This window comes from Doryrhamphus excisus, linkage group LG20, assembly GCF_037039965.1.
Source record: "Doryrhamphus excisus strain RoL-2023G ecotype Guam linkage group LG20, RoL_Dexc_Guam_v1.1, whole genome shotgun sequence".
Taxonomy (NCBI): Eukaryota; Metazoa; Chordata; class Actinopteri; order Syngnathiformes; family Syngnathidae; genus Doryrhamphus; species Doryrhamphus excisus.
In genome coordinates this window covers 11,455,315-11,479,036 of record NC_136376.1, presented here as the reverse complement: position 1 = coordinate 11,479,036, position 23,722 = coordinate 11,455,315, and the positions used below count along the sequence as shown (strand labels likewise).

Below are 23,722 nucleotides of genomic sequence, written 5' to 3'. Positions count from 1 at the left end.
TTAGCACATTTGCAACTTAATCTGGAGATTAGTAATTATATACGTTTTGATTTATTAATATGTAATAAATTATATTATATATATCTATTTTATATATATTCAAAGAAATGTTTGTACTGTAATTATATTTGTCCTGCGTTTATAAAGATGGTCAAGAAATTAAAGACAACAATCACAAAATAGTTGTGTTCAACTATGTTCAAGAAAAGATTATTTACTTGATATCGCCTACCTCTCATGCGGAACTACATTAATAGAATGTGTTCCCGCACGACCCTATTTTCAACAACACAGTATCACTTCCTGTTACCATCCAAAACAGAGCCCAGCCAGCCACAGAAGCTAATTCACTGCAAAAGCTCTCGACCAAGCAACGTGAATGAATCGCAAAGACTGATCACTGACAATGATTCCTTACACGGTCAACATCAAACTCGCGGCGCGGACGTTGACTGGCACTCTTAATTTGCAGAATAAAACCGCAGTAGATTGGTGAGTACTGCAGCTGTTCCGTTAGCATGCGCTGGTAGCTTGTTTTTGAATGAACATTCGTGTTTACATATTGCGTCACCCTCAGGAAGGTGTGAATTTAACTTCATTGGTTATTTTTTGTCTGTTAGGTATATTTGTCATTAGATATTGACTTTGTGGAATTTTGCCATCGCTGGTAAATCACATGCAAGGCATGTCGTGTCATGTGATTTGCATTTTCCTGGGCCTGTTGTAGCCTTGGTTCTGGTCTAGAAATCTAGAAATGTAAGATACTCGGCAGTATATTTTTGCGCCATGTTCCGTAAGAACCCTAGTAATGGATTGTTCCACCCAGATGCTATATGATACTGAACAGGAATAACATAGCTTGTGTAGCAATTTCATAGCATAAGGTGGCCATGGCAGATGTGTAAACTGTACATGTGCAATCCACATAAATAATCATGCTAAATTATTTTAGAGGGATACAAATTATTTTAACAACACTTCCTTATACATGGAGGTTTAAATTCATGGGGACCTATGTTCATTTTCGGCTGTTTGTATTGAGTTGCGGACTCCTAAAGAGCAGCTACACAAGATGATCCGCACAGAAAACATTGTAGGTCTTCCAGAATCTGCATTTGTTCCAGCTGTATTTCCTTGTCGGGATGAGCGAATAGACCACTATCTGTATCTGTTCACTCATCTCAATGATCTGTATGGATCAGAGTAGGCGTGGTATAAACTGAATGGGGGCGTGGTTTAAATGGGCGGGGCTTGCATACAGTATTTTGCTATATGTGTACAGTGTATAAGTGATCTATAAGACTATGATTGTATTATTTTTAAATGATTTATGTGAAGTTGGTGATTCATGCAAACATGCATGAACCATCCATTTACAGCACCGCAAATGAAAGATGAAATGAAAGTTCAAGACCGCAAAGTGCATACTGCAACATATTGAGAGGGGCGTAATCTTTCACCATAGCCATACAGGTAGAATATTTGATGCAGCTACTGTGCAGGTGTACCTAATCTTTTGGCCAGTCAATGCGGCAGTTATTTGTTTACTGTTAGGAGTGTCTGTGAACTGCCAACTGAAAATTCTTATTGTTAAAAAAATTTCAGTGTATCAGGGGTGCACCTTTGCATCTAAGTCAGCACTCCAGGACAAGTAAGTTTATGAAGACATACTTCATAAACATAGCATATGTCCGAACTGTTAAATGATACATAATCATGCACCCAAAACCTGTGTCTTGGTATAAAATCGGCCCGGGCTGTATGGTACATCTTGTTATCTACAGTATCTAGTTTTTGTACTGCTGACCATTTGGCCATTTGGCCATTTGGCCACATAAACGAATACTAGGGGTGTAATGATATGCTTTGGTAATGATTCGATTCGTGGTTGCCAATATGATTCATAAACGATACTGGTTCAGTTAGAATGTTGAAGGTTGAATTAAATCAAGCTTGTGATTAATTCAGTCTGATAAAACATGTCTTAAACTTCACTTCTCTACCCCAAATATTAAAGAAGTTAGAGCAAATTGCTGCACGCTGTATCTGCTTCCATGCCACACTACACATTGCATGTACACTGTAATTCCAGGACAAAATGAGCACATTCCACAACATCAGATTCTAATAAAATTTAATCTGCAGATAGATATTAAAGTGAATTCATATATCCCACATACCTTTTATCTTGTCCTGATGCTCTGATGAAAGGCTTAACGTTGGGCCTTAACAGGAGAGATGTTTAATATCATTATCATTTAAAGTGCTAAAAAGCACATTAAGCCTGCCACCAATGCTTTATTTCCTATTATTCATGGCAACTTGCTGAACACAGATTGATGTAGTTGGATCACAGGAATATAAAGTCAATCACATTCTGGAGTGTTGAGAAATGTGGTCCCCCACTTGAGTTATATCTTGTGTCTGGAATGGAAAGAGCTTGGTCTTGAGTTTCTTTTCAATTTTGCATTCCTTTTTGACAACAAAGACACCCTCCTTTCTTCTGTTTTTTTGGTTTTTAGGGGCTGGCAGGGACTGATAGCTCAGGGATGTCACTCAAGCATTCTTATCATTGATCCAAAGACAGCACAGACCATCCAAGTGCTGGAAAGGCACAAAGCCAATGTGGTCAAGGTAAGCTCTTCTTTAATTACCAGACCACAAAACAGTGTTTGCTTTTTTTTTTTTTAAGGAAGTGATGTTATACTACTGTTGGGTCATTTAAATGTAGGTTTACATTTTCTGCCTATTCTTGTTCTTTCTCACTTCAGACTGCTTTCTTCATATTTGTGGTTTTATGGTATAATGTGGTTTTATACGGTTGTGTATAGTTTTATTTTCGACAATATAACTTGCTTTTTGGCAGAATGTTCCTGTCAGGTAAAGTGCACACACTTGCTGCTGGCTGAGACCCTTTCAACCACAGTACAATTTATCCACCCTCATGGTATTGTTTGACCTTGAGCTAAGTTGTTGCTGTCTGACATTATTGATCCTGTGAAAGGATATTCCTCTGCAGCGACTGAGAGGTTCCTTTGTGTTTATGGGTGTGTATGTGTATGCACAGTATTTGTGTGCTTTGCAGAACACTCAATAAGGGGCCATACATTCTCCAGTGATTATCAGAGGCTAGGCTGCGCCTGGGGCTCCCATTCTTTACTCCAAAACACTTTAATCGTAAGCACACTGCAGCAGTTAGTGGTTCCTTACCACACATTCACAATGCAGGGCATTTTGGTGGATGATAGATATAAAAGAAAAAACAACCACCATAGAGAGGGAAATAAAACAGTCAAACAAAATAGAATACTCTGCTTTGAGTAATTTGTCTTTTTAAGTGCAAAGCTGGCATCCACTGCTTATCAATTGCACTTTTCCCCGTAGCACCACATTTACAAGGCAGCAGTAAATGCAAGGCATTTGTTTTAAATAGGTCATTGGGTTTATTAGAGAAGTTTTGACTTTGTAGCATCCATTGTCTGACCTTTAATATTAATCATGTGTCTCCCTTGCTTGGTCTGTTGCATGCTTAGCCATCTGCACACATTTTCATTTATTGAGGATTTTCTGCAATGGAAATGATACATACAGGCTTAAATATTGTGTACATCGTTTGGTTAAATCAGTGCTTCTCAGTTAGTGGGGCTCGCCCCACCGATAGGCCGTGGTATTTTAATGAAAAACCAGAGCAGTAACACACAAATACTCTGAAGTTGTAAAGGCAGATGTCAGCTAATTTGCATATGTTCAAGTCAATTTTAGATACATTTTGTGCGGACTACGGTTGTTACGATTGCAACACATTTTGTCAGTTTGCTTACATTCGTCCCTTGTTTATAGGGGTTAATTGTTTCCAGACCCAACCACTTTAAATACAGTATATTTTTGTAGTTAGAGCACAGAAATCCTGTTTAGGATTTTGTAAATTATTAAAGCCTTATGAACATGAAATAACACCCCTATAGTCACCTTACACTCCTATCATTTGTTGTTTATACCACATTGCTAATTTGCTAATTTATTTCTTCCAAACTTAAGGAGCCAAAAACTTACCACTTCCACACTGGATGGGAGGAGAATTTGTTTTATATGACACATGGCTCTGCACAGCCAAATAACATCACTTTTGCAACTGCGCCCCTCCGTGCTGCGTCCGTGCGGCCCAAATTTTCCGCACCACGCACCGAGGGGATATTTTCTCACTATGTGGTCAGTCCCATGCCGAAGACATGGTGGACGAGCAGGAGAGCCTCCCAGCTGAAGTACAGAAATATCGGCATTTTTAGACATAGTCATGCCCAGACCCCTGGGATAACCAAGATATGTGACAAACCAAAAAACAGCAAAGTACATTTTTTTAACCATCCTTTTCTTTTGTACGGGTTATATAAGAAAAACCTAAAAGTGTTATAAAGTATTAGTATAAGTATTAGTATTATAAAGAGTGTGTTTTATTTCCAAGTCAAATCAGTCCTGTGTTGTTTGCATCCATGTTCAGCATGTCTTTTGTAATCACATTCTCCTACTAGTGTAAAAGCAGTTTCGATAACAACCGACACTTGCTTAAAACGTTGATACCCTCCGCCAATCCGCCCTGCCCCCACTGCAGCATCCAGAACAAGCATGTCTGCCGTGTGTGGGACTTCTTGCATTGTTACTTGCATCAGAGATTCTCGACTTTATTTTGTTATATATATTTGTTTTTAATATTTCTTCCAGGTGAAGTGGTCCAGAGAAAATTACTACCACAACCTGAGCTCGCCCTACTGTTTGCGGCTGGCCTCAGGAGATGCCTCTGGGAAGATCATCGTCTGGGATGTTGTCAGTGGCACTGCCCATTGTGAGATTCAAGAGCACTCCAAACCCATCCAGGGTACGAAATCATTGCTGTTTTTATAGTGGTCTGTAACGATTCTTTATTTTGGAGCAGGACATTATGGGGCGAGACCTGCCAAAAAAATCCCCAATCTCTTCTATAGAAACTCTTACATTGTGTTGTATTTGTTCTCATTACAATGCTTTTGGCGTTACTCTGTCAGTCCTGCTGCAGACATCAACGATTCATCTTCACTCCTTCCAATTTTGTTGGCTTTCCCTCTGTTCTTTCAGATTTGGAGTGGCTGTGGAATCAGGATGTGTCCCGTGATCTGTTGTTAGCCGTACATCCTCCCAACTATATTATTCTGTGGAATGGAGACACAGGAACCAAGCTGTGGAAGAAGAGCTACGCTGAGAACATCCTGTCCTTTTCTTTTGACCCGTTTGACCCCTCCAACATGGCATGTATGTGCCTCATTCCATATTAAGTTACTGTATATTTAATCTGCATACATTTAACCTCACAACATTTAGTTTTATAAAGTATATATTTTTTTCAATTTTGTGTGCAGTGCTGACGAGTGAAGGAATAGTCTTCATCACAGACTTTTCTCACTCAAAACCACCAGGAAGTGCGGGTAAAAAGGTCTACATCGCAAGTCCCCATGCAAGTCCTGCCCACACCAAACCAGCACCCACCGCTGCACCAGCTCCTACTGGTGCCAAGAAGGCTCTCAACAAGGTCAAAGTGCTAATCACCAATGAAAAACCCACGTAAGTGCCACCAGCTTCCCCTTAGCCACATAACTGGATTTAAAAATTAGCCTTGTCCTTCACATGACTGTACCTCAATGAATTATTGAGTACTTTGACAGAAATTCATTTTTAAATTGCTACTCCCTCAGTATATGCAAATCCACTATATCGGAATAGATTTCTAAAGCAATTTAATGTTACAAAGGTGTAATATTGGTTTAATAAATCCCTAATAAGACACTGACACACTTTCCCTTGCCGCTCAATGGGAAAGTTGGTCCAAACTTTTACTTTATCTCAAGAATGCATATTTTTGCCTATTAATCACAGAGATTACATTTTCTTCCAGTTGTTTTAATCCTCAGAATAATTATGATTTCACTCTGCTGTATGCAGAGGGTGTGGGTTGATGAGTGATGGGTTCCACTGCCTTGCTCTAGGGCACCTCAACAGTACTAAGCAGACAACAACTATTTGCAATTAATTTTATCCACAGCAGGATTTGAACTGTCATCCAAAGTCCTGATGGAATGAAACTTTGCCACCACTATATGTAAACTGTATCATGTATACAGATATAATGTTTAGCATTTTAAAGTCCATGTAATAGTTTTCTTTGACAAACATAACCCTAGTCGTTTTAGCAATTGGGTGTAGGTACCAAAAGTGCCTCGCTTGTAAGATTTGGCCTACAATCCCTTTAAATATATCACAAAAAGGGCTGGCAAAATATTTCTCGCAGCCACCTTACAGTCTTACACGGGCTTATTCATAACGGTAGCACCTTGCCCCCCCTCTGTCTACACACCCAGACAACCACCTTTTTCACGCATACACACACGCATCATGTCCATTTCATGTCTGTCCTTTCACATGTAAGAAAGGAAAAAGTTACTGCGCTTTTTCTCACCCATCTCCTCCTAATGTTGATAGTGGGTGGATTAGCGGAAAGAAAGTCTGTCATCAGCAATGTGCTGACTCTAGTGCTGTCATCATACATATTAATGTCAACACACAGCAAATAATCTGACAGCAAAGCCTTCATTATGATCCAGCGTAATCACTACGCCGGCCCTTCTGACATTAGCCACGTTTACATGGACCCAAATATTCCAATTCCATTCAGGTTATTTACTCAAACGGAAAGAATCTAGCCTTTGTATACACCTCATTCTGAAAGAAAAGTGCCAATCCGACTGAATATATAATCGGATTCACAGGGGTGGAATATTCCTTTCCCCAATCCGATTGAGGTATCTTGTAACCACTCAATCGGAAAGTTGTCAGGGTGCGTTCATCTTCGTGGTGTTTTTCTTCTTCTGTTGTTTATTGGCGATTGGCAAGCAGCTTTTGTGTGCATTACCGCCATCTGTGGAACAGAATCTAAACCCTTCTGTACGCCACTCACAAGTCCAGTTTATTAAAAAAGAAAATACATATCTATATAAAATATTCATTCATTTTCTACAGCTTTTTTCCTCACGAGGGTTGCGGGGGTGCTGGAGCCTATCCCAGCTGTCTTTGGGTGAGAGGCGGAGTACACCCTGGATTTGCCAGCCAATCACAGGGCACATATAGACAAACAACCATTCACACTCACATTCATACCTATGGACCCTTTGGAGTCGCCAATTAACCTAGCATTAACCTAACCTTTGGAATGTGGGGGAAACCGGAGTACCCAGAGAAAACCCACACATGCACGGGGAGAACATGCAAACTCCACACAGAGATGGCCGAGGGTGGAATTGAACCCTGGTCTCCTAGCTGTGAGGTCTAACCACTCGACCGCCGTGCCGCCCTATATAAAACATGTGCCAAGCTTAATTATAAAATATTAGCAAGATTGAACTTTATCTTTTCCTGTTCCCGGGTGCGTTCTTTCAGCGAATGCTGAGATATGAGGTAACACGCAGCTCCAGACGTTCTTCCATTTAAAAGAAATGAAGGCGAGCAATCGGCACTGGACTGCTGCGGAAAGTTTGCTTTTCATTCAAACTAAATTTCAAGACTGGACGAACGAAAAACTGGCAATGCGGAGTTATTCCAACAAGTGAAAGAAAAACTCGAGGAAGTCGGTATCACGTGATGTTGGTGTTTACGCTTTACTGCGCATGCCCCATTGACTATTCTGGTTGATTATAGCGGCGCATGTAGACACGCAATTGGAATATTCCTTTCCATGTATACCATTGCTCTCGGAAAGGTCATTTGGAAAGATTCCATTTGGGAAAGAGAAAAACTCCTCATGTAAACGTGACTAGTGTCTTGATCCTATTGTGCTCTTTGGGGTGGTGTGAACATGGCCGCTGAGGTCTGCTCCAGCTACCACTTTTCACCTCTGGGAATTCTTTGCAGTTGCTCATCCATCCAGCTCCAAAAAATATCTTTCTTTTTAAACTCGTCACAACCAAGTTGTAGGGTATGTGTTTTTACAGTGTTCATCATTACACCCCCCAATTTCAGTCTTTTTCACCATAGCTCTGCCTGACCTCCATGGTGCTATTTACATACTCTTCCTTCAGATCACACCTACTCCATTCCTGGTCCCATCTACTCCATTGTAAAACAGCTTATAACCTCATCCAATGCTTTTTGCCTTGCTGCCTTTTCATGTGGTCTCTTAAGACTCTCTGTCAGGTTAGCTATCGCCGTGCCCATTCTTTCATTATGCCAACATTTAGAGTCCGTACTCTCACAGCTACACTGCTGCCTTTCCTCATCTCATGTTGTCTTTTCTCACACATCTTCCCCATCTCTGCCTTCGCAGTCAACCAATAGTAGCATAGTTTTCTCTGGTACCCCGTTGGTTAACAGTGCCAGTGGGCGTCGTCATTGAGACTGAGCCGATATAGAAAGGTTTATCATGATTGGAATATTTGTTTCATGATGGATGCACTTTCTGATTTAGCATTTATCCAGTCTTGGGACCGCCATTACAAAGTACGCTAGCTTGTGACTTCTTCAGTTTGGTTTAGTTTTTCCTATTGATATGGAATGAAAAGGCTTAAAACACTTATTACCACCACTGATTACCACCATAAATGTCACACGCAAGACACTGTTTCACTACTAGTTATAAACTGGGTCTACTGTGTTGCTTCAGAAGAGATATGATCCAGTGTGTGATGTTTTTGGAATTGGACAGCTAAATATTCTGACTCTGTCCTCTTTCCTTTTCATGTTTTTTTTTTGTCTTCCTCTCTGAAGATCTGTTGCGTTGCCCTTTGCATCTAAGACTTAGAAGGCTTTAACACTTTCTTTTTGATGCTGCCTTTGGTGGCTTAGACATTTCAGGCCTCATTGCTTCCTCGACTGGCATCATTGAGGTGCTAATCGTGTGGGGCTCAGCAACTCCTAAAGGTTCCTCTTTTGAGGCATTTTTATCGAGCCATGCCTTCACCAGAAGATAACAATCTCACTGGCATTTTCCTCTGCTGTATCACATTGTGATCGAGAGGAATGAACCTGACTAGATGAGTTACGGCTCTAATCAATACCCAACTCATTTAAAACATGCATGGAATGATAGTTCATTTGGCTGCCAGAGTACTACCTTCACTCATCAGTCACCTGTTATTGTCACCCAATTTGGCCAGTTGCCACCATCTGTCCTGTGATATCCACTGGCGGACATAATTCACTCTTGTTTGTTGTATGGGAATACATAAATAAACATGATCTGTATCCATATTTTTCACATGCTCAAACACTAGATAGGTACTTCCGGCATTTACATCTACATATATAACATATCTGGAAAGGTTTTTAAACTGGGTGTGAGAGAATTTTAAATAAAGTACAAAAAACACAATGCAAATCAATATACATGCGTGAAATAAAAGGAAGGATATTATCCATAGTGTTATTCGGAAATATGCCAAACTGCAGTGTAACATGTTAACCACTATGTCATGACTTTTGGAATTTACAGCTGGTACAGAAAAGTGACTTATGTACTCTCGAGTTGGGCTGATCAAAAGAGGTAGATTGCACCCTGACAAAATTTTGACCAAGTGCAGTTCAAAGTAAATATTTATTGACCAGTGTTCAAAAGTCACCTTGAATAGGGATAAACAAAAAAATGCACTTGTGGAACAAAACATAAAGTACATATGGCTAACTATGAGCGTGGTGTCTTAATCACAATTACTAATTAAATCGCCCAAAAGCCCCTACTTACCACCAAATACGTCCTGCCTTTTGTTTATTCTTAAGAAGATAGGTGAAAACAAATGACAATTCCTTTAATGTTCTTCCTCCACTTTGTGGACTGTAGTGCAGAGGCAGTGACGTTGAACGACTGCCTGCAGCTCTCTTACCTCCCATCCAAGAGGAACCACATGTTGCTGCTGTATCCTAGAGAGATCCTCATCCTGGACCTGGAGCTCAGCCAGACTGTAGGAGTGGTGGCCATTGAACGTTCTGGAGTGCCCTTCATCCAGGTGAGACTTTCATACACTGATGTAAAACCTGTCTCAGTGAGGTTTAACGCAATTGCTGTACATTTTCTGTGAACCACAGAAATATATATATATTTGGCTTTTTGGGTTAGATTTTTGGGTTACAAAAAATAGATTTAGGTTGAGTAGTTAGCGCGCAGGCCACACAGCTAGGTGACCCGAGTATGATTCCACCCTGGGCCATCTCTGTGTAGAGTTTGTATGTTCTTCCTGTGCATGCATGGGTTTTCTCCGGGTACTCCGGTTTCCTCCAACATTCCAAAAACATGCTAGGTTAATTGGCGACTCCAAATTGTCCATAGGTATGAATGTGAGTGTGAATGGTTGTTTGTCTATATGTGCCCTGTGATTGGCTGGCAACCAGTCCAGGGTGTACCCTACTTCTCGCCCGAAGACAGCTGGGATAGGCTCCAGCACCCCTGTGACCCTGGTGAGGATAAGCACGAGAAAATGAATGTTTAAAAATAGATTTAAATTGCCATTTACATTGATTTTTCAAGGTCTGAATTCCATTAGCTCCCAGGCTTGTTTAATTTACAAGTGTATGACATAAAGTCCACTCTGACATCAATTTGGAAGTTTCAAGCACAAGACAATTTAGAACTTGTTTTGTTCTAATACTTTGGTTAGTTAAGGTGAGGTAAATGAATTTGTGATGGCGCGGTTAAGCTTTAACATGCTTCATACATCACTGTCTTTCCCTGCCTGTAAAAGACCTCCCACCCCTCCCTTTGCTTTTATTTCATTATATTCCAGGCTTTACTAAAGGCCTTATTTTTTGGATAAATCTTCCACAAGAGCAATTCCCCCTGGCACAAATGATAAAGTTGTCTACTTTTTTTCCCTCACACTCAGTGCTCACCTCATCAGTGTGAGGTGAGGGCCCAGCAGAGCAGGGTTGCGTTGTTCACAGCAGAATAATCAGACTGCTGTACTTAAGATATGATGTCCTGTTCAGTAGCACCACTGACCTTTGGTTGCCAATTCTACAACTGGAGACCAGTTTTGTAATTGGAAATGGATGAAATCTGGTAGGAGGGTAGATTTATCAGGGCTGTAGAGCAAGTAATAGAACATATTTTAAACAGTTTAACATCGCTTAGACTCCCCACGGTATGTGAAGCAATGATTGATGAGTGTGCTTTACTCAGTTGATGTAAAGCAGTTGTTCCCAAAGTGGGGTTCGTCAATTGCAGTGAACGTGATTAAAAATGAAAAACAATGAGCGCCTAACATGAAAAATTACGAGTGCGCTTGAACGCCTCACAATTCGAGAAGACCGAAGCAGGAAGGAGACAGCGGCAAGTTGTTCCTTGCTCTCTGTGCATCATATCAACAAATAAGTAAGTTTGAATGATTACTTTGTGCATTAAGAGCGTTTCATCTTTAAGATTTCGTTTAAATTGACGTTCCACTTAATCCCCACACGCCGCAGCAGTGAAAACCCGTCACTATGAGTTGAGATTCACCCGAAAATGAGGCTTTATTGTTGGTTGTATGTATTTTTGTATTTTAGATACTGTCTAACAAATAAGATCACCTCACGACAAATCATTTTTTTCTGTTGTAGAAAATAAAAACTTAAAACTAGGTTAAAAAACACATTGTCCTCACAGTTTCCAAGACCACAAATGAGCCTTTAATCGAACCAAACATAACGCTTGTTAGATTAGCGTTTGAGAGAGAAGTTGTGTAACCCAAGAACATGAAATGGCAGAGGCCAATCATCATGTCATCTCTGTCGTCCCTCTTAATATCTTGTGTCAGGTGATCCCGTGCGCCCAGAGAGATGCCTTATACTGCCTCCATGAGAATGGATGCATCACACTCCGTGTGTGCCGCTCCACTGCAGCTCCAGAAGAAGCATCAGGAGCAGCGGGTATGCTTTGTCTTACATGTGCAGTGGACGCCATTTGTGACAGCCCTCCATCACTCCTGTGTTGTTTTCCCCTCAATTTATTCTGCCTATAGCACTGACAAAGCCTGAAGCCTTTCTCTTTGCACCAATGGGCATTCAGACTCCTACTATCTCATTTATCTTTTGGCTTAGTGTTACTGGCCAATGGGAGTCTATAGTCTGGCCACATGTCTGTCTTTCTGTTCCTCACTTATTCCTTCCTTGCTGTTGTCTGCCAGCTCCTTTTCTTGCTTCCTTGACATTTCTTTTTATGAGACGCTCACACCCTCATTTAAACGCTTATTTCCTGTTCTGGGTGCTTATCTCCTTAAATCCTCTCTCTTTATTGTCGTACTCTCATTTCCCTTCAAGCTTACCTTTTCCACGATCTCCTCCCATTCATCTTCTCTCTTCTGTTTTTTTGTTATTAACAACTAATCAATGCCTTATCCCACGTTTGTGTCTCCCCTTTATTCACATGCCCAACACTTGTTCATTTTCTTGGTCCCACTCTGATGTTTCCCATTACCTACCCCTTTCAGGCTGTCCTGATGTACCTTTCAGCCATTGATACATCATTCTGTCTTATCCTCCTTTCTCAGACCCAGAACAGAGTGCCCAGGAGCTTGTATACGACCTTCGCTCTCAGTGTGATGCTATCCGTGTTACCAAGACTGTCCGGCCATATCGCATGGTTATCTGCCCTGTCAACGAAAACAATGCGGCTCTCACGGTCAGCGATGGTAGAGTCATGCTATGGGAGCTCAAAGCCTACACAGGCAGAGCTTCTGTCAATCCGAGGTACACACGCAGACAGAAATTGTGCTGAATAAGTCTGCTGTCCTATATCACACATTTGCAGGCGCTGACTTGAAAAAAGGCCATGAATGAGTCACATTACTTTATAAGTTGCCTTAAATAAACTTCCTTTAAAACTGCATAATCCTCTGACCCAAATTTAGGCTTCTCAGCGACTGTCACAGGTACGACGTGCAGGGACTTATGCTATCACCAATGAGTCTCGCTTTCCTTTGATGGGAAACTCTGAGCTCCTGTCGTGAAGACATTACTGTATTGCTCCTTTCAGTTTGTTTCTTGTGTGGGGCACAGATGGATTTGTGTGCTTACTAACAAGTTAAAACGGGAATATACAATAATCCCTCATTTGTCGCAGACTTGACAGCAATAAGTGAAGTAGTAATAGTTTCATAGTTATGGCATAGCAAGCCTGTTTACAATCTTCTAAATACGGTTTTTAGCATTATTAGTGCCCATAGCATAACTTTTACTCGCACATTAGCATTATGTCTTGTTTTTTCTGGAGGTGACTATTGTCTTCTTAGTGTGGTTTAATGGCAGCTTTAAAAGGCTTCACACTCATATTACCCAATGCAATAGACAGAATGTGAATAAATAAGCCATTAAAGACATAAATAAAACTCCTGTTTGTGTGTGTCACAGTAAATGTGTTCCTTAACGGACATTAATGGCAGGCAGACAGATACAGTAGAATACAGGAAGTGACAGAGGTCCAAAGCTGAGTTTTAGCTTGTCGTGGAATATAACACCAACAGTAACTCGAGTTGTTATTATGATGATTATTGTTGTGCCTGTTGTGAGATAATTTAAACTAATTACATCTGGCCCTTGTCTCACCCACCATTCACCGATACCTAATAACCAATGTAGAATACAGTACTATATTCACTATTAGAATGCTGCTTCTTCCCTCTATTTGCTTCTATAGCTTGTTCATTTAGCCACTTGCATGCTTCAAAATGCCCAATGTCGGCCAAGCATAAGTACTATTGGCTTAAATATGCATATTTAATATTATTTCTTTTCACCAATAATAGGCTGTATTCAACCATGAAACAACATTCTTTTCTGAATTACTTTGTGAAAAACAGTGACGGTCGACTTTTATTACTTATGTTAAGTTGCGGGATTAATTTACAAAAAAAATATGTTTGGCTCTTCACTTTGTGGTCATACTGCCTAATTTCAATACGTTCTTATTCTTAGTTCACTCATTTTCATTTAAGACACAACCAAACCTGTTATGCCATTATGCTCTCATGATATATTAGATTAATATTTTATTTAATCTGTTTTGTTGCAGTTCAGGTCTGTCACCACTGTATTCTCCAGTGTCGTTTTGTGGATCTCCGCTGGGCCCAAACCAGAAACATATTCAGAATCTCTCCCTCAACAGCATGATAGGTAATATTTCACATCACCATCTGCGCCACTATTTGTTACTATGTTACACATATTTTTTTCTATACTCTTCTTTCTGTGAATTAATGATTTCCACAGAAGCCAGTTGGGCCCAAGCAAAACCTATCATAGCTGTGGCCAGCAGCTACAATATGTTGTCTGGCGGGTTTTGGTGATCGCAATACATTTTCAAGCAGTATTATTTCTAATTTGCAGTTAGTGTTCTCAATTTTCAGTTTTATAGTTATGATGGCTGATGCTCATAAGGAAGAATGTCAGTTATAGCCTAAAATGAAGCATATCAGCCATCCAAAATATATAACCGTGTCCATTTAACTCCTTAAAATAGATTATCAAGGAGCATGGGGCTGTGTGGTGAAGCAAACTCAAGCAGCATTTTATGGTTCTCAGCTATTAGGCATTTAATGAATCAAATAAGTTGAGCAAAGTGGATGAAGCATAATGGTGCCCCTGTTAAAACATGTGATTTCTGGGACTTTCACATCTAGTCTGCTTGAAAAGTGGTTCAACCAAAGTTCAATGGTGAAAAAAAACAATAATAGGTCAATTTTCATATTCTTGTTTTGTTTTGACATTATGGGCCACTTACAACCAAAGGATTTTGGTTGCAACTTAACATGAACATTTTGAAAAAGGTCTGAATGTTTTCTGAATTGTCTGCATTTCTATCTTTAGGTCAAACATTAATAGCCGGTGAAGCCCCTCTTCCATCATCGAACCAGCAAGAAGTCCAGCTTAAGTTCCTGTTGACTGGCCTCCTCTCTGGTTTGCCACTGCCACCATTTGCCATCCGCATGTGTCCACCTCTTACGACCAAAAACATCAACCACTACCAACCGATGCTGGCTGTTGGTAGGTTGTATTGTAAACACACATATATAGCACAAAGGGTGCTTTCCCACCAATAGTTCACTTTCTCAGAGCTGAATTAGTTTAGAGATTTGTAAACATGGTCTGTGCCCCCCCCCACCCCCCTTCCCGGTGTTTCCTCAAGCGGATCAAAATGTATTGCCAATAACCCACATGAAATCACGTAATTATTTGTCAGCAGCTGGTGCAAGATTGTAAACAGGAATGACTATAATGAGTATGTGAACAATCTGTACCCTAGCAATATGGACAAGAGCACGTTCAGTAAACATCTCGGGCAAATGATCCCCCTTGTCAAGGTGAAAAGAAGTCGTTCCGCTATAGCATATGTATTGTAACTACACAAGGCAGCCAATTGAGCTTAATGAAGATGATAACCACATCCATGTGTTTGGTAATACAGTGGTATATAGTTACTTTAACGTTATTCATTTACCAATGATAGGATCAAGGTTGAATCATTTTGTTGCCATTTTTTGGAATGGTATTGTGGACAGGGCGTTCTGAAACCAGTTGATGTTGGAGTTTGATTGTAATTAAATGTGATTGCTCACCAAAGAAGAGGCACAAAGCGGGGAAATGAACTCTCTTCAGTGAAAAGGGTCTAATAGGTGTCAAATAGGTGAAAGCACTAGCCCTAGGCTGAATTGCAATGATGTTTGGTGTGCTGAAGTCGGGTAGATTGAAGGGTTTATATCTTATGGTACTACAGTGTTACCAATTGAACAACAAATAACATTTATAGTTTCACAGTGAAATTAAAAACATTTTTACTAATAACATGTTAATGGCGGTAAAGTGACATCAAATTTTTTAACATGATTAACTCCTGCATGATAGCAAGGCACACCTCTTTGTTAAAACGGAAGATGGAGGCACATTGTAGCATTCTCAGATACTCTTTTATAACTTTATTCTGGCCTGAGCACATGAACAGCAGTGCAACTCCAAAACCATATATGTATCGCTATTTCGTCAACACATCCGTTCCATCCCAGGCACAACACTTCCTCATTTTCAATGTACCGAATTAAATCACACATTTTTATGTGTGTAGAAATAAATGAATAAATGGATATTCTTATCACGAACACTCTTGTTGTAAAACATAATCATTAGTCACTTATTGGTTCACATAACACACATAAACACCTCTGGGAATGTCACCTTTCTTTTTGTTGCAGCAAGACCTAACTAGCACTGTTCTCTCCATGCTGGCCAAGACCCTGGTCACATGATATTGAGTTCAAAGAAACTGAGTAACTTTTAATGTGGAATTACATACACAGAAAACATGAATTCAACCTAATTATGTGGTGCCTTTGAACGCAACCTCTCATTGCTGTTAATAGTACCTTTAAAGTGTAACAGAAATATGTGGTGTCTTTTAGCTTGAATTTTATGTTCATTTGGAGGTGTTAATACATGCACATACACGTGTATATATAATAGTGTCCTGCCATGTATCTTTCTATGAAAAAATACAGTAAAAATAGTCGTATTTCGGACACACTGTAGTTGCAAATGGTGTTTTATCATGATTAATTCAGTTGAAAACTGATTCATCTGATTACAAATTTTAATCATTTGACAGTCCTAATTTTTACATGTTTTTGTCTAAAAGCCTCATCAGTTTTGTGTACACTTGGTAGGTTTTTGTTCTTTCTGTATTGCTCGTTCGTTGCATCAGTGCTTTTGAGAGGGAAAGCAACAAGGAATTAACTTACTTGTGCAGCATCCATTCAAAAGATAATGAGAACGGTCTGCCTCCAGTATTGCAAGAACTCTACATGCTTGAATACTGCTGTCAGGACATTATATATATTATATATTGAGTTAAAGTGTGCCAGATGTTTTTTTCTTTAAGGAAGGATCATCTTTGATTAGATTTGTAATACAGTGGATCTGCAGTCTCCTCTGCATCCGCGTCAAAGATGTTTAGAGTGCAGGTCAGAGTTTAATTTGGGTAGTGTTCACATTTTGTGGTTTACCTTGAGATTTCAGTCGAGGCTGGCATTGTTTGGGCAGACATTGAATGTAAAATGCCAGCAGATGAGTACACGGAAGAGGGTAGAGTGTTGTTAGGTTTTGTTTAATATGAAAAAGACGACTTAGTACTCATCTATATGCAGCCTTGGAATTTGAACAGAAGTCACATTGGACCGCATATTGATTGTTGTGGTTATTGCTTTTTGAAAATTGCATATATGCAATTGCCGTATTGAGCTTTTCTCAAGCATTTTTCTCTATTTGACATGATAGCATAAAAATACCACAAAATACAGGCCCCAAAATTACTATTAAAGAAACTATTCACAATGTTTTTTCCCCACCTTTATTTTGGTCTTATATAGCTGTGGTGCATAGGAAATGAGTAACAAAGGCTAAAATTTCCATGTCCAAGGGAGTGATTCTGCTGAATTCACTGCTTCTCGACTGCCTGAAACATCTCATTTGCAGACTAGCCTGTGCTTCTGATACTAATTTACTCTGCAGTAAACTTTATTGTTGTTTGTTTGTGGCAACCTTGTAGATTTCTCAAAAACCTTTTGGGGCGTTCCACATGTGCCGTACTTCTTCTTTCTCTTTGGGCTTTTCTCTTCAGGGGTCGCCACAGGAAATTAACCGCCTCCATCCAACCCTGTCTTCTGCATCTCTCACACCAACTACCCTCATGTCCTCCTTCACTACATCCATAAACCTCCTCTTTGGTCTTCCTCTACGCCTCCTACCTAGCAGCTCTAAACGCAGAATCCTTCTACCAATATATTCACTATCTCTCCTCTGGACATGTCCCAACCATCTCAGTCTGGTCTCTCTGACTTTATCTCCAAGGCCTCTAACATGTAATGTCCTTCTGATGTACTCGTTCCTGATCCTATCCATCCTGGTCACTCCCAATGAGAACCTCAGCATCCTCATCTCTGCTACCTCCAGTTCTGCTTCCTGTCTTTTCCTCACTGGCACTGTCTCTAGAACAAACAACATGGCTGGTCTCACCACATGTACTGTATAGTCTATAGTACTATTACTTTTACTAATAAAACATGTACTTGTTTTTTCAATATCAAAAATATATTTTATCCCTGAAATGGTTGCCAGCCAGTCGCAGTAAATAGTTTTTAGTGCATTAATAAACCAAAAGTGAAGAATAGTATGTGTATCTCCCCCATCCTCTCACAAGCATGACTTGTTTTTTTCTTAATTTTTCCAGTGCTTGAATTCAGGAATATTTAATAATTACTCAAATGGTATATATTGTCTGTAAAATGTGATACATTAGTTTTATTTGTCGTATGATTGAATAGAGTGATTTATTTAAAAAGCTGTACCTTCTATTAAATTCTGAGTAAAAATAGGATGTGCCGCCCCCTGAAAACATCAAGCAACACCTCTGAAGATTATTCACTGTATTGTCAAGGGAAAACTCTTACCTCTTGGAGCGTGGGAGCTTTTTTGATGAACTAACGCCATTAAAAGAATGATTTCCTTGAGAAAAGCCTCAATTCTCTGACTACCATGAGAAGAAGATTAGTAAATGAGGATCAGATAGAGTTGCCTACATAATGTCTGTCTGCCCTTTCTGCTGCATCATCAGTGTTTGAGTGAGCTGATTAGCAACAGAGTGATTTTTATTTGCAAATATGGCTTCACTAATGGAAACTACTGCACTACTACTGTGACTCTTCAGTGTTTCCCATAGGACTGCAATCTTATTGTGGTGGTTCGATGGGTGGGGTAGATTGAGTTTTGCTTTGTGTTTGGTATTGTGGCTAGGCAACTGCTTAGCAGTAGGCCAGTTAGCTTGGCTTGCTGCTGTCAGCAGTTGTAACTAGTAGTTTATTTCATGGAACCTGTACCTCTCATCTCTCCGAGTTAAAGTTGAAGGTGTTAGCATGCTGTTCTGATCATTGAGAATAATTGAGAAATAAAATCAGCGAAATACCAACTGATTGCAATGGAAAAAGTTGCCATATTTGCCATGTTTGACTATTCTTTTGAAATTGGCTTTTGTTAACTTTTTTCAAACATGTATCTGTGTTGCAGCTGCAGTCACTGGTATGTGTGATTGACAGGGGGAAAAAGATCCGACTTCCTTGGAAGTCATTTGTACCATCTGTTGGTTTGCACGTTAAAAAAATCAAAGCCCTGAATATAAGACGGCTGGTCTTTTTTCACTGTTTTCTGGTCAGTGTCCTATTATTACTTTGACTTAAATAATGCACGGTTGCAGCAAAGCTGTCCTCGGGTCCACAAAACTACAAATGCAATTGAGCGATTGAGGTAGAACATTTTTTTTCAGTGCTGAGCATTACTGTTTCCTTCATTGTATGCCTCTTAAAGAATTTGTCTATAAAATTGAACGCACGCAAGTGTGTGTAATTTGTTGTCTTTCTGATGTTGCGTGTTTGTGTTTGTGTGTATGAATGCACTGCAGATGCACCTCCTGTTGCCTCCCCAACACATTAAACTCTCAGTTTAGTTGTCAAGCTGAAAAATGGGCGATGTTCACTCCCCTGACATAGCCTTCTTAAATTAATCTTACCTCAGAGATACCGTGCCTTCCTTAGACCCCCAGAGAAGGGAATGACTAACGACGCCTTTATCCTTGGCACGGTACAACTGCTTTTGGCTGTGTCTCATATGCGTACCATATCTTTTTTATTTTTTTTTTGTTTTATTTTTTTTTTGCGTACCATATCTAATGTGTAATGGCTGTACCTTGATGCCAAAGTTCATAGGTCATTTTGTCTGTGTATATTCTCAGTCATCCTGGTCATGGTAATCCGTAAAGGTTGAATGAAGGTAAATGGACTCTTTTGGAAGCTTCACTTTTCATTGAAAAGATTTCTTCGATTCTAAAATGTAGATGTGGAGTTTCCCTGTTTATGACCCTGGTTGTTTTTACGCAATGCAATGTGCCGTTCACCATTCATCATTCGGCTCTCATAAAGGAAATAAAAATCACGCAAATTGTATTTTCATAAGTGCGTGTTACACCTTCCAGATGGTCTGACCTGGCACAGCTGTATCTTTCTAAATTTAATGGTCCCAATTGAGTTTCTACACACACAGGCGTAAAGTTACCTTTTGAGCTTTTAAGAGTGAAATATTCCACATGTCATGAGCTGGCTAGTGACTAGTAATGACCTTTTGAGTAATAATCATATTTCCCCCCCCATCATCTTTAATGTGTGTTTCCTATGAGTGAGTATGCTGTGTTAAAAACCGTCATCTGTTTAATTAAAATGGTATGTGGAGACTGTACTGTATGTATGAAATAAGAACCTAGGTTTGCTTGTCTGACAAACTTTAGATTGGAGTTTGGTTTCAGTGTAAAATTTAGACTCTCACCTACAGTAGTTTGGTATTGTTACTTTGTTACTGATTATATTTTGTGTGTAATTGATTGTTGATTCATTATGTTCATGTTGTGAAGCATTGAAGTGTACTATTTGTCAGCAACCAGCAGAGATGCTCTTGATTCAGTCCTGACTACTTTGCAATCTAAAGCCAGAGTCAAAAACTGACGTACAATTTTTGTTGTATTTTTGTTCTTTGATAATGTATGTCGAATGAATGTTGTGGTGACCATGAGTCTCAACACGCATAGATTCCGTACAAATATTTGAAAGTGAGTTGTGTAAATATCTGAAAGTGGGCCCCACTAATTACCGTATTTTCTGGACTACAAGTCGCTCCGGAGTATAAGTCGCACAAGGACAAAAATGCATAATGAGGTAGAAAAAAACATACATAAGTCGCACTGGAGTATAAGTTGCATTTTTTGCGGATAAATTATTTTACAAACTACTTGACCAAAACAGACATTGCATCCTCATGGAAGGCAAGTTCTAACATTAATAAAAGTATAGAGAACAGGCTGAATAGGTGTAAGATATGCTAACACAATGGTTATTCAGCTACACAAAATATAAACATTAACAGAACAGGTGCCATGTAACATAAGCAGCTTTTTCATTTATAAGTCGCTCTGGAGTAAGTCGCAGGAACAGCCAACCTATGAAAAAAAGTGCGACTTATAGTCTGGAAAATACGGTACATATGTGGGGAGCACGTGTGGCACGCAAAACATTGACATTTTCCCCAAACCTGACACCAGGCACATGTACGAACAACACACATTATTGCAGTTTATATGGCTTTGTGGAATGATGCCAGTCTTAGTTGGAGTCGTTGTAATTTTATATTTTGTGCAAGGTTGCACATCATTATCTACTTATCATTAACTACTTGCGAGATCAATAATCGCACCACCTTATTTGTGTCTATAAAAGGGCAGTGAACTTTAGGTGTTGAGTGGGCCCAGTCACGGCACTATTGGCAAGTATGAGATGTCCTACATAAGAAATAGTAAGTTGATCTACATCCATGTAGACCCCTGTTATACATGTTTTCCTTTGATTGTCAGTCACTGATAATGGTTGTAATCAATAATACTCCACAGCAATATGCAGAATTTCATATTGCTTTTTAAAAAGGAACTTTAGGTCAAAAAAGTAGAACTGTGTTTTCATAAGTCATAAAAAATGAAGTTATTTGCTTTCACACAGTTGTTGAATTTTAGAATGGTCCTCAATCGAGTAATTATTTTAATTGCAGCTCCTCTCAGCCTCCTTTCCATAACCATAATTGCATCCTTTTTTTGTCCCGCTTGTGTTCTGTTAATGCTTAAAAGCTTTTGAAATCAAGACTAAAGCATACAATTACAATGCACTATGACTTTACCGAAGAACAGTTAGCACTTCATTTACATTGGCATTTACATTATGCCAATCTAAGTGACACTCGGTGCACAGAGCATCCATGTGCCTGAATTTGTTGTTAGCTTTCATGCATTTGCATGCTGTAAGTGTGATTTGCACTGCTGTCGAATAGCAAGAAGATGAACGGGTTGATTCGTCTGTCCAATCCAGTAGAAGTATAGGTGACAAAGTTTTATGTGGTAAACCTGCAGTGACAGACATCAACTAGATCCTAGATTGCCAAAGTGGGGTATGCATACCCCAAGGGGTACACAAATTGCCGTAGCACCAAACACTGAGATTTACATAATGTATTTGAATGCCTCCTGTGAACAACCACAGCAGGTAGTACAGTGCAGAAGAAGGGTGACAGCGAGAAGTTGTTCATTGTTCTGTGTAAGCTAGAGGATCAAATATGTAAGTTTGATGATGATGTGCATTAAAAGTATTTTATCTTGAAAATGTAGTTTATATTGTGTGATGAATGAGAACTAGTCTTCTTACGTTGTGCTGTGACTAATTTGTGTTTTCTGAGCTGTATAAGTCGTTGAGTATGTTGTTGACTAGATGCACAGACTATGTAAGAAAGCCCCCCATTTTTCTTGTTCAGCTGTCCTTGAACTCGTGTGACACAGATCGTGTGACACAGATCGAGACATTTTTTCAGACACTGCACAGATTTGTATTTTCTATATGTCCATTTGGCTCAATAATAAGCCTTGCAGTGAATTTATTTCCTTATTGATTCCTGTATTATATGCCTTTGTATTATTTACACCTTTACGTGGAACATTAGTTGCATTGCACTGATTATTTCAGTGTTGCAGAGCAAAGCACAAAGATCACAGTACACCGCATCTTACCACAGCTTGTCACCACTTGGTATAAATAAATTCACCAAACAGAAGACATACTGTACCTGCCAGGAGATATCTCACACCTCTCAAACCCCATCTGTTTTAAATTAGTAGCTTATGTGTGCAGTTGAAAAAATAAGACACATGATGTTTTAATATCATGTCATACTATATTTAATAATGTTTCATTGTATGGTTTATGTATTTTTTAAATGCCAATCAACTGTCCAATCAGCTGTATGAAGGGGTATGTATCTTGAATATACAGAAGATAGATACTGCTAAAATACACTCATTTTCATTTTAGTTTGTTCTATTTTAATCTATTGTCATCTTTTCTTAGGTACCAGTAATGGATCTGTACTGGTGTATAACCTGACCAGTGGTCTTCTGCACAAAGAGCTCAGTGTCCACTCTTGTGAAGTCAGGTAAGATGCTGTGAACGTTTTGTCAACATGAAATGATGCTTTTACCAAGTAAATTGAAAGTTGGACAATATAATAATATTCACCAGCCTTAACAACGCGGCCTGAAATCTGCCTTTTCTGTATCCATTGTACGTGTGGTTGCATTCCTTTGTGTGCCAAATCTGAACGCTACCCTGTTCAAAGTAATTCATGTGAGGCCCCGCAGCCCATTGTTCAAGCATCACCTGTGAAGTTGCTGAAGCTCTCATTCCCACATCTATGGAACAAAGATACTGTCCTGCAGGTCATCCATCACAGATATTCTGGAATTTTATGATCTGTGACCACCAGGTCATTTGAAAGGAGATTGTGTAGAATGCCCTAATTTTTCTTCTTGTTGCATGTCATAAAATGGACTTGTCCAGAATATACTAGTTATCACTAAGGATTTCCAGTCAGGGGAAAAACTGTGCACCCGGGGTATTTTGGCACTTAAAATTGAGCACTGTCATCGGTAAGCTTAATTGGACTTGTGGATAGACATACACAAAGCGAGGAGCAGGGTAGAAACTGTCAGCAATGAAAAAGGCCTCTTGTGGACACAAGAGACACATTTCATCCATGCTGATATTGTTGTGGTTTCTTT

At 39.5% G+C, this 23,722-nt stretch overlaps 1 protein-coding gene across 2 annotated transcripts in view; it reads left to right on the top strand.

Moving 5' to 3' along the window:
* Window positions 1–298: 298 nt before the first annotated feature.
* Window positions 299–23,722, top strand: part of wdr11 (WD repeat domain 11) — a 48,375-nt gene continuing 24,951 nt past the window's right edge. For both annotated transcript variants that reach the window (XR_013625069.1, XM_078787178.1), the window contains exons 1-11: window positions 299–492; window positions 2,523–2,634; window positions 4,720–4,873; window positions 5,110–5,283; window positions 5,391–5,592; window positions 9,854–10,019; window positions 11,805–11,916; window positions 12,537–12,735; window positions 14,057–14,157; window positions 14,851–15,027; window positions 23,013–23,097. Coding sequence is in view for 1 of the 2 variants with exons in the window: in XM_078787178.1 (XP_078643304.1) it covers window positions 407–492; window positions 2,523–2,634; window positions 4,720–4,873; window positions 5,110–5,283; window positions 5,391–5,592; window positions 9,854–10,019; window positions 11,805–11,916; window positions 12,537–12,735; window positions 14,057–14,157; window positions 14,851–15,027; window positions 23,013–23,097 (1,568 nt within the window). In the remaining variant the exon portion in view is untranslated. The remainder of the gene's footprint in view (window positions 493–2,522; window positions 2,635–4,719; window positions 4,874–5,109; window positions 5,284–5,390; window positions 5,593–9,853; window positions 10,020–11,804; window positions 11,917–12,536; window positions 12,736–14,056; window positions 14,158–14,850; window positions 15,028–23,012; window positions 23,098–23,722) is intronic.